The sequence below is a fragment of the Terrapene carolina genome, unplaced genomic scaffold, assembly GCF_002925995.2.
Source record: "Terrapene carolina triunguis isolate 2854851 unplaced genomic scaffold, T_m_triunguis-2.0 Scaffold58, whole genome shotgun sequence".
Lineage (NCBI taxonomy): Eukaryota > Metazoa > Chordata > Testudines > Emydidae > Terrapene > Terrapene triunguis.
Window position 1 is genome coordinate 71,187,914 of NW_020664409.1, and position 16,386 is coordinate 71,204,299.

At 44.9% G+C, this 16,386-nt stretch overlaps 1 protein-coding gene across 1 annotated transcript in view; it reads left to right on the top strand.

Annotated features, from left to right (window-relative positions):
* The window catches only part of SLC26A7 (solute carrier family 26 member 7), a 132,442-nt gene extending 116,735 nt beyond the window's left edge, over nt 1-15,707 (top strand). Inside the window, exons 13-17 of the mRNA XM_029913363.1 lie at nt 2,282-2,413; nt 8,820-8,868; nt 14,073-14,176; nt 15,232-15,286; nt 15,373-15,707. Of these exons, the coding sequence (XP_029769223.1) occupies nt 2,282-2,413; nt 8,820-8,868; nt 14,073-14,176; nt 15,232-15,286; nt 15,373-15,707 (675 nt within the window). The remainder of the gene's footprint in view (nt 1-2,281; nt 2,414-8,819; nt 8,869-14,072; nt 14,177-15,231; nt 15,287-15,372) is intronic.
* The last annotated feature ends 679 nt before the right edge of the window (nt 15,708-16,386 follow it).

Genomic DNA, 16,386 nt, shown 5'->3' on the forward strand with positions numbered 1-16,386 from the left:
TCGCAGTTGAGAAGGAACTGACTGGCAGCATGCCCGGGCCTCCTTATGTGCCCTGGTTGCAGTCTCTGGTCAAGAGTCCATGGGCATGTGCACCTTCCATGGTGGAGCACCCATAGGGACAAAACATCTTGAAGAACTCAAGTTACTGTAAGGTAAGTAACCTCTCCTTATTTAAGCTAACCTCAGCCATCCCTGGGAGAGCATTAAAGGATCTTATGTAAGAGAGGTCTCTGGTGTCTCTCTCTCTCTCTCTCTCTCTCTCTCTCAGAAAGAAGCTCTGTAGTTGGCATATCTGATACAGAAGCCTGATCTGCTAGTAGCAGCACTGCAACCTACTGTATACAAAAAGTACATGACATTAGCTTCTCAGTCATAGTAGGTTTTGGCCTTTGCAGGTCTCTCTTTTCCTCTTTGTATGTTACTTCTTCCACTGCTGCCAGTTATAATAATGCTGGGATGATAGGCACCAGGGTACATGTTCGTCTGAACATCAAGCATTGTACTGGGCTGCTGTTAAAGTGGGAGTGTTTCTCCATTCAAGAATGCCTTCCCCTATATTTTTTTTTTTTTTTTTGCTTTCTTTAATGCCGGATTAGTATTTTAAACTGCCATTTCAGGTTTGCTGTTCAGTTGGCTGTGGTATGGTGATGAAGTGAAATGATATAACTGAATTCCCATTCCTGGGTAAATTGCACAAATGCTCTGCAAGTAAACTGGACTAGTTGTCTGAAACTACACAATTTGGGATACTGTGCCTGCTGAAATGTGAAACGCTTCATGGCTTTGTCTATGATGATGGTCGCTGCAGTACTGTCTGACAATTTGACTAGTTCCCAGAGGTCTGAGAAGTAGTCTACAGTAACTAGGTAGTTTGTGTGGTTTGCAGTGAAAAAGTCCATTGCCATTTTGTTCCAGGGTCTATTGGGAATGTGCTGTGTATTTTCATTGTATTTTCATGCTTTCCCTGTGCTACTTGGTGAATTATCTTTGTGTTTGCTCCACTTATCCTCTGCAATTTATCGGAAGTTTGTTCACTAGCTTTGCACGCCTGTGGATTGGGCTCTCTGAGCATTCTCATTCCAGTTCCTGCATCTATTGTCCCAATTACTAACCTAGCACATATTAGATCTTTCAAGATTTAGTAATTTCATGAGTCAGCCATTTTGTACAGTCTGGCAATATACTGATCTATTGTTTCTCCAGATTCTTGATTACCCTTGTTGAGAAGATGCCTTTCGTATGTGACATTTTTTGTGGGTTGAAAATGTTTTTGAAGCACTTCTAGGTTGTTTTCAGGGTCCTCCTGCTGTGCTGTTGACATGTCCAGAGGCTGTTGGAGCATGAGGCAGTCTTTCCTAATTACAGCTAATAGTGTGGTTGCTCTTGCTTTGTTTTCCCGTTTATCCAGCTCTATTGACATTTTTTTCATAGCTTTCCCCCTGTGATCTAAAAAATATACAGTTGCTAAACATGTTGTATTTCATGTCCATATGCTCAGGGACAGGAATCTGATATGTTGCTATGATTACTGTTTTCTCTTGGTTTGGTTTGTAATAGTCTTAGATTCTGATTTCACCTATCTGTAGGAGATGACTCACTTCTGACACAATGTTCTATGTGCGAGCATAAAGAGAGAGAGAACCGAGACAGTGCAACATGCAGGCTATACTCCTTTCTCCACATCTACGGTGTTCTCTCATCAATTGCTTCCTGAAAGTAGAATTCTCTCAGGTCCTAGACACAATCATACAATAGCACCCCCAATAGGAAGCTGTTTATCATACTATTAGGGATGTGTCTAGAAGGCACAATTAAGCTCATATTACTTTGGGACACTTGGAGTTGGCTCTAACTTGTGTTATTCTGGCTAGCTGAGAGTGGTTCTAGCTTTATGCCTGTAGTCGAGGATGATATTGGGAAGATCAGAAATGGCTTCTGCAGTTCACAGATGATTCAGCCTTGCTTCAGAGTAGCTCAGGCTTCTTCATGTGTTAGAGCTTTAGATGCACGAAAAGCTCAGTAATTTTATCTACTGGGTAGAAATTCTTCAGGTGACACTCAGTGAATACCTTTAAATACTCCTTTAATTTTACTTATATTTCCTCCTCAATTTAAGATAGAATCATGTTTGAAGACTGATCAAATTAGTAATCTGTTAAAGCACCATGGTAACTCAGAATTTTCTCACAGGATTGTTGTTTGGTATTATGTAGGGTTTTTAAAGAAATTTCCCTTTTTTAAATCTTAAGGCACTAAGTCTTTTGTTTATTTCATCCCAAAGGAATCTTTACAACAGGTAAAGATAGTTTCAGTGAACAACCCACTAGTATTTCTGAATGCCAAGAAGTTCCATCATGACCTAATAAGGATAATCCAGAAGGCAAGCACCCAGCCACATGATGATCTAAACAAGGTAGGTTATACTGTATGCATTAGTAATGATGAGACTTAGGGTATGTCTACACTACGAGGGTAATTCGATTTTACTTAAATCGAATATGTGGAATCGATATTGCAAAGTCGAACGTGTGTGTCCACACTAAGGACACACTAAGGACAGTAATTCGACTTTGTGAGTCCACACTAACGGGGCGAGCGTCGATATTGGAAGCGGTGCACTGTGGGCAGCTATCCCACAGTTCCCGCAGTCCCCGCTGCCCATCGGAATTCTGGGTCGAGCCGCCAATGCCTTCTGGGTAAAAAAAATTTGTCGTCATCCGTCCGTCACTAACGCCCTCCCTCCCTCCATGAAAGCGCCGGCGGGAAATCAGTTCGCGCACTTTTCTGGTCAGTGACAGCGCGGACGCCACAGCACTGCGATCATGGATCACGCTGCGACCATCGCTGCACTTGTGGCCGTTCTCAACACCTCGCAGCTTATCATACACCTTTCCCTGAGGCAGATGCAGAGAAATCGGGCGAGGAGGCTACGGCACCGCCGTGAGAGCCTGAAGTCGGAGAGTGGCACAGAGCTGTCAGAAACCACGAGCCCCAGCGCCCAGGACATGACGTTGGCAATGGGGCATGTGGATTTTGTTGAACGGCGATTCTGGGCCCGGGAAACAAGCACGGACTGGTGGGACCGTATAGTGCTTCAGGTCTGGGATGAATCCCAGTGGCTGCGAAACTTTCGCATGCGGAAGGGGACTTTCCTCGAACTTTGTGAGTTGCTGTCCCCTGCCCTGAAGCGCCAGAATACCAGGATGAGAGCAGCCCTCACAGTTGAGAAGCGAGTGGCCATAGCCCTCTGGAAGCTTGCAACGCCGGACAGCTACCGGTCAGTCGCGAACCACTTTGGTGTGGGCAAATCTACCGTGGGGGTTGTTGTCATGCAAGTAGCCAAGGCAATCGTCAAGGTACTGCTGTCAAAGGTAGTGACCCTGGGAAACGCGCAGGCCATCATAGATGGCTTCGCTGCGATGGGATTCCCAAACTGCGGTGGGGCTATAGATGGGACTCACATCCCTATCCTGGGACCGGGCCACCAGGCCAGCCAGTACATCAATAGAAAGGGCTACTTTTCAATGGTGCTGCAAGCACTGGTGGACCATCGGGGACGGTTTACAAACATCTACGTCGGATGGCCGGGCAAGGTTCATGACGCTCGCGTGTTCAGGAACTCTGGTCTGTTTAGACGGCTGCAGGAAGGTATTTACTTCCCAGACCACAAAATAACTCTTGGGGATGTGGAGATGCCTACAGTCATCCTCGGGGACCCAGCCTACCCGCTAATGCCCTGGCTCATGAAGCCCTATTCTGGCGCCCTGGACACAGAAAAAGAACTGTTCAACTACCGTCTGAGCAAGTGCAGAATGGTGGTGGAGTGTGCTTTTGGCCGTCTCAAAGGGAGATGGAGAAGCTTACTCACTCGCTGTGATCTCAGTGAAACCAATATCCCCATCGTTATTGCAGCTTGCTGTGTGCTCCACAATCTGTGTGAGAGCAAGGGGGAGACCTTTATGGCGGGGTGGGAGCTAGAGGCAAATAGCCTGGCTGCTGATTACGTCCAGCCAGACAGCCGGGCCATTAGAAGATCCCAGCGGGACGCCCTGTGCATCCGGGAGGCTTTGAAAGCTAGGTTCCTGAGTGAGCAGGGCAACCAGTGACTTTTCAGTTTGTGGACAGAAAAGCTGAACCTGCCCCCGTTTCTTTACCCAGTCCATTTTGACTATCCTCTCCAGTTACATACAACCTTCACCCCCTTCCCCTTCCCAAAAAATAAAATCATTTCGATTTTTTAATGAACACCGTTGTCTGTATTGCTGTTTTCGCGGGAATATTTTAAACCGGGGACGCAGACTGTGGCGGGGGGCGGGTTTAGTGTTCTGATGCAAATGATACTTCTAAACTCCCGGAATGACAGGCTCCGCACTGGTGGACTGGTTATTTCAATGGAGCCTGCCAGCACTCCTGGGGGGGACTGTGTGTATGTGTCGGCTATGTGACTTTCTGGCAGGGGGGGTAGGGTTACAGATCCCCTGCTGCGTGGATCTGTGAGCCAGGATAAGGACCGCTGCATAAGATCTGTAACTGCCCTCCCCCGCCACAAAGTCACAGAGCAACCCCCCCCCCCAAAAACATGAAAAGCACCTCCCAGACTGACCAGGGTAACCAGTGACTGCACTGTGTATGTGTCCTGATGCTGGACCTGACACCGCCTCTGTACCCTGCTAAAGGTGACTGTCCTGTCCAATTACCAAGCCCCTTCCCCCCCTCCAGACAGACTCTCCCTCAAAAGAACCTGACTGAAACAGTAATGAACAGAAACAAACATTTTATTGCGAACCAGACATGAAACGTGGGGGGTGAAACTTGGACGGGGGCTTGTGTGAGGTGGGTAGGAAAGGACTTATGAAATTTTGGGGAATGTCAGCCTTCTACTGCTAGAGCAGTCTGCAGGGGTTGATTGAAAGTTTTAACGGCCCTTGCCGCCCCTCCTTCTTTGGACTTTGGGTGAGGGTGGTGTGGGACTTGGTGGCGGGTGAGGGCGGTTACAGATAGACTGCAGCGGGGCTCTGTCCTCCTGCCTCCGGTCTTGCAGAACATCCACAAGGCGCCGGAGCGTGTCCGTTTGCTCCCTCATTAGTCCAAGCAGCTTTTCAGTAGCCTGTTGGTCCTCCTGACGCCACCTCTCCTCCCGTTCCATGACTGCTCGGTGCATTTGTGACAAGTTCTCCCTCCACTGTGTCTGCTGGGCTGCCTGGGCTCGGGAGCAGCCCATTAGTTCTGTGAACATGTCTTCACGCGTCTTCTTCTTCCTCCGCCTAATCTGCGCTAGCCTCTGGGAGTGTGCTGACAGGCTGGGTTGGGAGACAGTCGCAGATGTGTCTGTGTGAATTTTAAAAAGGGAGTGAATTCCTGAGACAGATAAATGAAATTGTATACAAAGAACCTAGTCTTTCTCTGTGAACAAGACCATGCACTGAACCTCTCACATGCGCACTCAGGACAAGGTCGAATTTTCGGCCGTCGCCTTCAGTGCCTGTGGACTTGCGGAGGTCTTGGAGTGTTCAGAGAACTGTGGCTGGAGACCTGAACTTCTGGAGCGGGCAATAATGGTAAGCCGCAGACTTGTGGCTGCTTAAAACTCCAGCAGTAGCACTGGCCTCCTTTCACATTGAAAGCAATGCCAGTCTCTGCTGCCAGCAATCAGGACAGCATCAACTCTGCCCCTGTCCCACCCCCTCGCGGCTGTCCCAGGGAAAGATCCCTGTATGCTGCCCCTCTCCCTCCACCGCGTGGCTGTAAAGCAGTCCCAATACTAACAGTCCCCTCCCTAATTCAAAGCAGGGCGTCATGAGCGACATCACCCTCCTGAGGATCCCGGACACCCAGAGAGAACGCATGCTGCGGGAAAGCATGCAGAAACCGGGGCCGTATGCCGCCATGCTATGTCGGGCCATGATCCCCGAGTACCTGATTGTGGCATGGAGGGGACATGTCTGCTACCACGGAGGGCCCACTAAGATCGCCCTACCCCGGAACCTGATCAACAGGCTTGAGCTCTACCTCCACGAGACCTACGAGGAGTTCTCCTACGAGGATTTCTCGTCGATCCCCGGCCACATTGACCGGATTTTCGCGTAGGTGCACTGGGACTTTGGAGTGGAGCGTCTTGGGCCTGGGAATCATGTAGTAACGGACATTGTGAAATTTTTTTAAAATACTTGGGACTAAATTGAGAAGAGCCTAAGACAGAGAAATCATGCAAAACCCATTTGTTACCTTTGTAAATATTCCTGTTTTGTACCTGATTATTTTTTTACTAGTTTACAGCACTTTTATAAATATACATTGTTAATAGTATAAATATTACCGTTCTGTTTTAAATAAATGTTTACATGTTTACAGCACTTACTGCTTGATCCGTCCCCTGATTCTGTGTCCGGGGTAAGGGATGGGGACGGTTGGTACGGGATCTCGGTAAGGGTGATGAAGAGCTCCTGGCTGTCGGGGAAATCAGCGGTGCCAGCGCTGTCGACTGCCTCGTCCTCCTCATCTCCTTCTTCATCTTCCCCGTCCGCTGTCATGTCCGACGAGGAACCGGCCGCGGACATGATCCCATCCTCGGAGTCCACGGTCAGGGGTGGGGTAGTGGTGGCGGCCGCTCCCAGGATGGAATGCAGTGCCTCGTAGAAACGGGATGTGTGGGGCTGGGATCCGGAGCGTCCGTTAGCCTCTTTGGTTTTTTGGTAGCCTTGTCTCAGCTCCTTGATTTTCACGCGGCACTGCGTTGCATCCCGGCTGTAGCCTCTCTCTGCCATGGCTTTGGAGATCTTCTCGTAGATCTTAGCATTCCTTCTTTTGGAGCGCAGCTCTGAAAGCACGGACTCATCGCCCCACACTGCGATGAGATCCAAGACTTCCCGATCAGTCCATGCTGGGGCCCTCTTTCTATTGGATTGCACGGCCATCTCTGCTGGAGAGCTCTGCATAGTTGCCACTGCTACTGAGCTCCCCTCGATGTCCAAAGAGGAACTGAGATTCAAACTGCCCAGACAGGAAAATGAAAATGAATTCAAATTTTCCCGGGGGTGTGGCTGGTCAGAGCATCCGAGCTCGGACTGCTGTCCAGAGCGTCAACAGAGTGGTGCACTGTGGGATAGCTCCCGGAGCTATTAACGTCGATTTCCATCCACACCTAGCCTAATTCGATATGGCCATGTCGAATTTAGCGCTACTCCTCTCGTTGGGGAGGATTACAGAAATCGATTTAAAGAGAGCTTTATGTCGAACTAAATGGCTTCCTGGTGTGGACGGGTGCAGGGTTAATTCGATATAACGGCGCTAAAGTCGACATAAAAGCCTAGTGTAGACCAGGCCTTACTTGCATTTCTCTTGTGCATTCCATCAGAAGATTTCACAGCATTTAATTAGATAATGCAGTAGAAAAGTCAGACTATACTATAAATTAGTTGTTTACCGTGGAATAAAGTTCGAGTCTAAACTTCAGGAGATTAAATATATTTAGTTTTTCCTATTATTTTGAAAGAATATCTCTAATATATTTGTTTATGTGATTCAGTGAAAGATGCTAATGCGCCGATCCAAAGTCCACAGGATGCCTTCCATTAATTTTAGTGAACTTTGGATCAGGATTTAAAGGCCTGATTTTCAAAAGAAATCTTCAGCTGTAGTCAGTGGCTGCTGCAGGTGCTCAACATCTCTGGAAATTGAACTCTCAGTTTCCAATTCTCCTCCCGTGCTACTATAAATCAGGAGCAACTCATTTGGAATCAGTAGGGAGTTAGGTTGGTAAAACTGTTGAGAATCAGGCCCTAAAGTAATAACTCTGTTTAATATTCTGCACTGCTAATATTTTTTGGGAAAATAAATAGAGTATTTAAAAAAATAAATGCGTATAACTATGGTTCTAGGGAGTGTCATGAAAGGCATCCTGCTATTCCAATTTACCCACTCATATCTATTCCAGTTTTAGGGGAGCGAGAGAGTTTTACTGTTGCTGATGCTTTTTCTTTCATTACTGGGAAGGTACTACAAAACTATAGTGAGAGGAGCCATATAAGTACCTAGATAGAAAGAAATGCATTTGATTTGTGTCTGAAATTAGTTTAGAGGTTCTTTGGTGCAGGGATTTAGTCTTTTATCTGTACTAGAAAGAGCTTAACACTGGAACTAGCTGACATTTTTTGCAGTTTTTTGTAGAAAATTGGCCTTTTTTTCAAAAGAGAAAACTTTTTGCAAAAAATTAGCAACATTGATTTTTTCCATGTTTGTGAAAGTTTCTGATATTTTTGCTGAAATATTTATCATAAATGTTATATATATATATCAAAAGTATTATCAACCATTTTTGTTGATCTAAAACTCTTTTTAGTAAATAAAGCGTATTTTTGGTAAATGAAGAATTTAGAAAATGGTTTCAGTAAGAATTGAATTGAAAATATTGCAGATAATTTTACAGAAAATAGTCCATTTTGAACCCTGTGAAATGGAAACAACTTTGAAATACTGAAATTTTTCAAAAAATTATTTTCCTGTCTTTTCACCAGCCCTGTTTAGCATCCTTTGAATAGTCATTAAAAAAAATACATCTGCTGAACCCAGATTCAGGTTGGTGGTTGGCTCAGAAGGTGAAAGTCAGCTGCAATACTAAACAGGTTGAGATAACTGGGAAATGCTTGCTTCCTTTATTCCACAAATACAATGGATCCACAACATTGAGTCACAGAAAGACAATTTTGATATTTTTTCTGGACTCTTAATTCTGTTTCTCAATAAGGAAATTGACAAAGGAGGCATGAGACCTGATTACCCTTCCCCTCGAGTACTTATATTGTTCATTGCTTTTGTTTCAGTGTGAACAGAACACGTTGCTCAATCCAGTATCCAATGGAAATTGTCATGGTGAGTTTACCATGTAAGATACAAGTTGAAAGTAAGAGGGGGTTTCAAGTGTGTCAGATGGTTCCAAATTTTCCCATTTATTTGTAAATGAATTTTCATGCCATGGACACACACCAAGTAAAGCACAGAATCATGGCAGTAAGGGACCTTAAGAGATAATCAAATCCAGCCCCCTGCACGGTGGCAGGATCAAGTCAATCTAGACAAGCCCTGGAAAGTGTTTGTCCAACTTGTTTTTAAGAGCTTCCAATGATGGGGACTCCACAACCACCCTTGGAAGACTATTTCAGAGCTTAACTACCCTTATAGTTAGAAAGATTTTTTCTTAATATCCAACTTAAATCTCCCTTGCTGCAGATTAAGCCCATTGCTTCTTGTCCTCCCTTCAGTGGGTATGGAGGACAATTGATCACCATCCTCTTAATAACAGCCCTTAACATATTGGAAGACTTATCAGGTCCCCCTCAGTCTTCTTTTCTCAAGAATAAACATGATTGGGTTTTTTAACCTTTCCTCATAGGATAGGTTTTCTAAACCTTTTTATCATTTTTGTTGCTCTCCTCTGGACTTTTTCCAGTTTGTCCACATCTTGACTCAGTTGTGGTGCTCAGAACTGGACACAGTGCTCAAGCTGGGGCCTCACCAGAGCCAAGCAGAACGGGACAAATACCTCCTGTATCTTACATACAACACTCCTGTTAATACACCCCGGAATCTATTAACCTTTTTTGCAGCTGCACACATTGATGACTCATATTCCATTTGTGATCCACTATAACCCCCAGATCTTTTTCAGCAGTACTACCACCGAGCCAGTTATTCCCCATGCTGTAGTTGTGCATTTGATTTTCCTTCATAAGGGAAGTACTTTGTACTTGTCTTTATTGAATTTCATCTTGTCAAATTCAGACCAATTCTCCAATTTGTCAAGCCATTTTGACTTGCTTCAAAGAGCTTCCAACCCCTTCCAGCTGCAGATTTTATAAGCATCCTCTCTACTCCATAATCCAAGTCATTAATGAACTAACATTGCATGATCACTAATGGTGGCATTTTCCCCACAATACCCTGTCAATCTTCCTTAACTTTGATCTGGAGGGCCCCCTTGTAGAGATGAGAACACCCATTTAGTTCTACACCCACTTAGTTCTTGAGCTCCTTTCTGAGATTGCCAGTAAGGGATCCAGCAGAGATATCTCTTCTCTAGATAGGACTCTGAGGTGTGACTGCAGCACGTGTAGTCATACCTGAGCTAACTTTGATCTAGCTAGCTGGAATAACAAGAGCAGTGAGGCTGTGACAGCATGGCCTGTAAGAGCCGGCCTGGAGACCTGACTATGTGCTCGGGAGGCTAGCCTGTGCTGCCGCCTGTACTGCTGCGGGTTCACTGCTATTGTGATTCAAGCTGGCTAGATGAAAGCTAGCTGGGGTATGTCTGTGTGCTGCAGTCACACTTCTGATCCAGTGTAGCTATACTCAGCAACTGCCAGCTCATTTCAGAAGAATTACCATGAACCCATCACAAGGTTCCATGAATCCAGTCACAGGGTGATTTAAATTATTACTGCTCTGGTCCAGAGTTAATCTAGAGACCTGAATTACTTCAGCCTCTCAACCATAGGCACCGACTCCAGGGGTGCTCCTGGGCTGGAGCACCCACGGAAAAAAATGGTAGGTGCTCAGCCCTCACTGGTGGGCCGCTCCTCCCCCTTTCCGGCGGGAGGCCCCACCGATCAGCTCTTCCCCCTCCTCCAAGCACCTCCTGCCCCGCGAGGATCAGCTGTTCAGCGGTGTGCCCAAGGCGCTGGGAGGAAGCGGGGGGGGCGGGGCGGGGCTGGAAGAGGTGGGGAGAGGGGTCAGAACAAGGTGGGAAGAGGCAGGGCTGGACAACAGCAGGGGGACTTCCCCACATGCCAGGGAATGTCAGGGGCGGGACCAGCCACTTCCGGCCACTGGGACGCTGCTCTGCAGCATGGCAGGCTGACGGCTCCTGAGAGAGCCTGGCTGGGGAGGAGGCAGCTTCCACTCCCTGCCCATGTTTGGGGACTGGGGGCGAGCAAGCTGGAGTCCTCCTCCCCCCAGCACGATTCTTGCTCACTCAGCCATGGTCCCCAGCAGCCGAGCCCAGGCAGGGAGTGGAAACCACCTCTTTCCCAACCAGGCTCTCTCAGGCAGCTGTCGGGCTGCAGAGCAGCGACTGGGAGGGTCCGACATTAGAAGCAGCTCCCTCCTGCTCCCCGCCTGGGCTCCCTCCTGCCAGGGAGAGCGGTGGAACATGCCGTGGGGGCACGGAGTGGGGGGGTAGGTTGGGGGGTGGAAACACGTGACCTCCCCTTTAGATCGTGCCACCCCAATATGGGGAGGCACCAGTTCTAGGCGTGCTCGGGGAAAGGGGTGGGGTGGGGGCAAGCTGTGGGACAGAGGGTGGGAAGCACCCCTCAGGAAATCAGAAAGTTGGCGCCTATTCTCTCAACTGAAACACAAAAATCAAATGTACAGCGTTTGCTGATAAAATGAGGAAATAAACCCGGCTGCATACCCTGATGATGCAACAAGATCTGCATCAGGTGGGCCCCCTGTGCCTACTCAGAGTTCACTGCAGGATTGGAGCCTTAGTTAGTACAAGACTGAAAAGTACAAAAGGATTAAAACCATGTTAAAACTTTATGGCTTTTAAAGCCATTTACAATAAAAGCAAAGAAAATGGAGATTGAAATTAACAGTGGTACCTTACTTCAGCATATGGAACAAACTAAAGGTTTGTTTTTATTTAAGACTTAAATGCATAAACCCCTCTCATGCCACACCTCATAAAATGTCAGAACATAGTGCATACATTCATACAGGCTAAGCAAAATTGCAGGCTCTTCTTTATATGGGTGACCTCAAGCATGGAAGGAGTTCAGCTATTACATCTCTTGTAAAAAGCTTGTTACCATTCAGGCTATAGAGGAAAACTTGAATTTGGGCTATTATCTGACTGTTATTAACTATTAACCTTTATTAACTATGTTTATGATGTTTATATTGCATTAGATTGTTTTATTTGGGGCAACTGAGTGCATGGCTATAGCTGTAAAGAACAGCAACGTAAGAACTTCTAGTAAAGACTATAAAGTATTGTACCAGCATTTCCCTAAAAGCTCAGAAACGTCAACCAGTGTGAAGTGCAGATTTCATTTGGCTGAACTGATTCTTCACTGTGTGTAAAATTTGTATCCATGCTGACAGCTAGCATAAGACCTATGTACTTCTTAGATCACACTTAAGCCCTATTGTGAGGATTTAAGTGGTACATAGACCTAGTGCTCAATCTCTGCACAGCAGTGAATTTCATTTGGGCTCATTTAAATGAGAAAGAAGAAAAGGTGGACTTCCACTTCTAGAAACCAACATAGTAGCAGATTTTCTAGCAGCACGAGAATAAGCACCAACAAATAGTCCTGAAGCTCTTCAAAAGAGATATATGTCTGGAATATAGTTGTGGATGTTTGTGGTTATACCAGTAACCTATGGACTACATTTTGATTTTAGACTCTGAGCATCACTCCAAGAGTAGCACTGGAAGGAAGACACATTATCACTGTCTCAGTTCTTCCACTGATCCCTTTTTGCTCTAGTTGAGTAGTAAATTACCATTGGCCTATACCAGCTGCAAATTGTGACATCACTGTGCCTACTTAGTTGTGCTAGCTAGTGAACAGGGGAAGAAAATGAAACCAAGGATCCAGCCTTGCCTTTCACACCCATCGCCTCCCCACTTACTCTGAAAGGGAGTAAGTATGTGCTGTATGCCCAGACCCAAAATCTGGGTGGCCCATACAAGGGTGGAAAGCTGAGGAATTCTTACTTATTCTTCCGCCTTCACTCCCTTGTGTAGGCACGGAGCCTAAGACCCAGTCTAGCGCTATATAAACATGTCTGGCATGGGATTGGTTTGATAAATAAAAGATAAACCTTAACTTTGTTCCACATCTCACACCCTGAGCTAAGTTCAGCTCTAGCGTAAGCAGCTGTAGAGGATGCTGCCATAGCAATAAGGCATTCTTGGCTTTGATTACCTCTGGGTTTTAGACTACTCACAGGATGGAATTAGTGCCAATATAAATCCACACCATGCTGGAACTCGTAAGTCCCCTCAAGAATTTTAAATCTCTTTATCTATTCTGTCACAACTTTTTAACTTTACACATTTTTATATTCAAGCTCCCATCTTTTCTGGAGTGCTTTGTATCATGTGGTAATTAACTTTAAAGTTAACATTTTTTCACAGTATGGCATCAATAAATACATTTTGTTTCCTACTTTTCCCCATTACGAAAGCCCTAAAATACTTGGTCTCATCCCCAATCCAACGAAGCAGTTAAATATGTCCTTAGCTCTAAATATGTGTGTCATCCGTTTGATTCCAATGGGATCCTAAGGGTATGTCTACACAGGGCTAAAAGCCCTGCAGCAGAGCCATGGCTGGCCCAGGTCAGCTGACTCGGGCTCATGGTGCTCGGGCTCTGAGGCCCTGCAAGGGTGGAAGATCCCAGAGCTCAGGCTGTAGTCCAAGCTCAAATGTCCAAGCACAACAATTTTTAGCCCTGCAGCCTGAGCCCCATGAGCCCAAGTCAGCTGGGCCAGCCATGGCTTTTTTATCTGTGTAGCTGTACTTAATAGGCTTAAACTCAGGCATTTGCTAAAAGGCTTTGCTGGCCTGGGGCCTTAATCACAGACTGATTAATGTTTATTTGTTGCTTTGAATATGTACAGTGCTATATAAATGCTAATCATTCTTATTACAGTGGACAAGAACTATTAATGATCCAGTCCATCTCCTTGCCACCATAGGCTCATTCCCTACATCTGTTAGAATATTCACCAGGCTAGTTTTGCAATTTATGACCAAAGAGGCTTCCCCCATTTCCCTAGGGAGACCATTCTACTGCCTAATATTTCTCACTGGCAAGACATTCCCTGATATGCAGCCTAATTTCCCCCTTTCTTAATTTCATCCCATTATCCCACTGATACTGCTTCACACCAATTTTTCTACTGTGCACCTGAACTGAGCTATTCCCTTGCTTGATATTTTCTCACTATACAAAAGAAAGTTTTGCAACATGGTATTTTCCATTTATTTTCAGAGAAATGTCAATATTCCTATGGAGATTCCAATAGGCATTTCACACTTAACAGTATTTCTGTCACATGTATAGGTGAGCTGGCATTACAGCCATGCCCCAACGAGAGATGTGCTTTAATATTAGACTGCAGTGGACTGACTTTCTTTGACTATACTGGAGTCTCTGTGCTTCTTCAGGTATTTATATACATTTTATATATACAAAACTGGAGCCAAAGCCATGTTCTCCTCACTCACGCAAGTAGATCCAATAGGATTCCTTGTGTGAGAAAGGTGGTCATAGATTTGATCTTTAAACTGAATTGTGTTTACATTGAAAATTAATGTTTAATGGTTTGGGGTCAGATCTTCTGCAATCGCTCCCCCAAACCTCTTCTTTTTTCATCTAAAGCAGATTTAGGGCCAATATCAGACCTGGTGCAGTTGCATTGACTTCAGTGGAGTGGCATATACTTACAAGAAGCCTAAACTTGGCCCTTAGGCTTTTGGCTTTTATTTATGTGAAAATATACTTTCTAGCTAACATTGGAGTTAGGTTTTAGTGATCACTACATTTTGTTCACATCTGTGTTAGAACAGCACTTAGAATGGTGGAGTTCTGGCCCAGGAATGCGGCCCCTTTGTGCTACTACAGTAAAAATAATAAATCTAATGATAATAGTGATCATTCAGCTATATACAGTAGTTCGGAAATTACTTTCCAAAAGCTAATTCCTGTTGGTGCTGTTGGGACTGAATTTAGTGGAAGATATTTACTGGGTAACGACTAAATTAGGATGGCACAAGCTGGCCCTAAATAACTTTTGCTCTTCAGTCTGATCGGCCAATCCTTGATCCATCAAGTTCTGGTTGTAGCTTCCAAGCTGCCCACTTGTAATGTAGAATGGATACGGGTGGCTGTAGAACAGATCCAATTTCATGGAAATTTCCAAACGAGAATAAAGCTACTGAACATATAAATGAATAGCTGGATTAATCCTAAAAGGAAATGAAGGACTGTTCTTCTGTTGTATTTAACAGTGTCATGCCATACTGGGGAAATTACTGTACCAATAACTTTGTATTGTTTATATTATAGAATGGCTCCCTCTGGTGTCAGTTTTTGGTAAAACTTGAATCCATTACAGCATGTTCCTTGTTTTGTTTTGAATATCTAAATTATTTTGAGCATTTTATTCACAGTTAATGCCTCAAACAATTTTGTAAAATCTTTATTGTTGTCACTCCTTTAGATTTACATGGATTTTAAAAACAGAAGTATCGATGTGTTACTAGCACATTGTAAAGGCAAGTATCAGGCCACAGACAAATTTTAATAGTACTTTAAATGTTCACATTATCTTTTTAATGTTCATGTATGTGTCTTATCACAGCGTCCTTGGTAAAAGCAATGCAGTACAGTGGAAATCTAGGATCTGAAAATCCTATCTTCTTTGAATCTGTTTCCTCTGCAATTGGTGCCATTCATTTAAACAGGGTGAGTTTTAAAGCAGTGATAGGTGACATCCAAAAGGTTCAAAGGCTTGGTTTGGGTACTTATAAAAATTTGCCACAGTGTGGAAGTCCCATACATCCAGTGAGTCCTTTGGACACAAACCTACCTTTCTACCCACTCTCCTCCACCAAACAACTCACTCCCATTATTAATGTTTCATTTTTACAAATGACCACTGGCTGGTGTTCCAACCTCTGGACTTCAGTTATCTGATTCTCTCTTCACACCAGTCCCTCCCCTTCCTTTAGTGATGACTTATGGATCTTGGTAGCTTTTTGGCCTAGGTTCTGATGCCTCTATGCTCTGGTGCGTAATACAGTCTAGGTTACACCAAAACAGAGTTACACAGGTGCTACTGAGTTCCTCAGCTTGAATTTAAAAGGGTGGGGGGGAAAGATGAAAGGGGGAACCCTAGGGAAGGAAGGCGTTTTGGTGAGAGTCTGCAGATGAGAGAACAAACGATTCTTGAAAGGCAGCAGAGAGAGCTATGTGGGTGCGTGAGGGAGGCTTGGTTCAGGAAACAAAGGTTGAAGCTTGAACCAGTTTTTATTTGGTAAAAAACAGTTTTTGTATTCCTTGTTAAAAGAAGTATAAAACCTGCTCTACGCTCATAATGTAAACAGTATAAACCTTTTTTGTTGTAATGCCTTTTTAACTGAGTGTACACTGTAAACAATGTGCTTTCCTGTAACTTGACTCAGCAATACAGAAATGGCAAGAAGCCTATTTAGAGCTGCCTCCAAGAAAGATTAAACTAGTCAAGGGTCTGGGTATTTCTCTGTTGCTATAAACAGGCACATTCTGCTACTTAGGTTATAAATGCCTCCTCTCTCTCCTCCACCAACAAAATCCCTCTTCATTGATCCACCCCGTTAAGGTGCATTGGTGATAT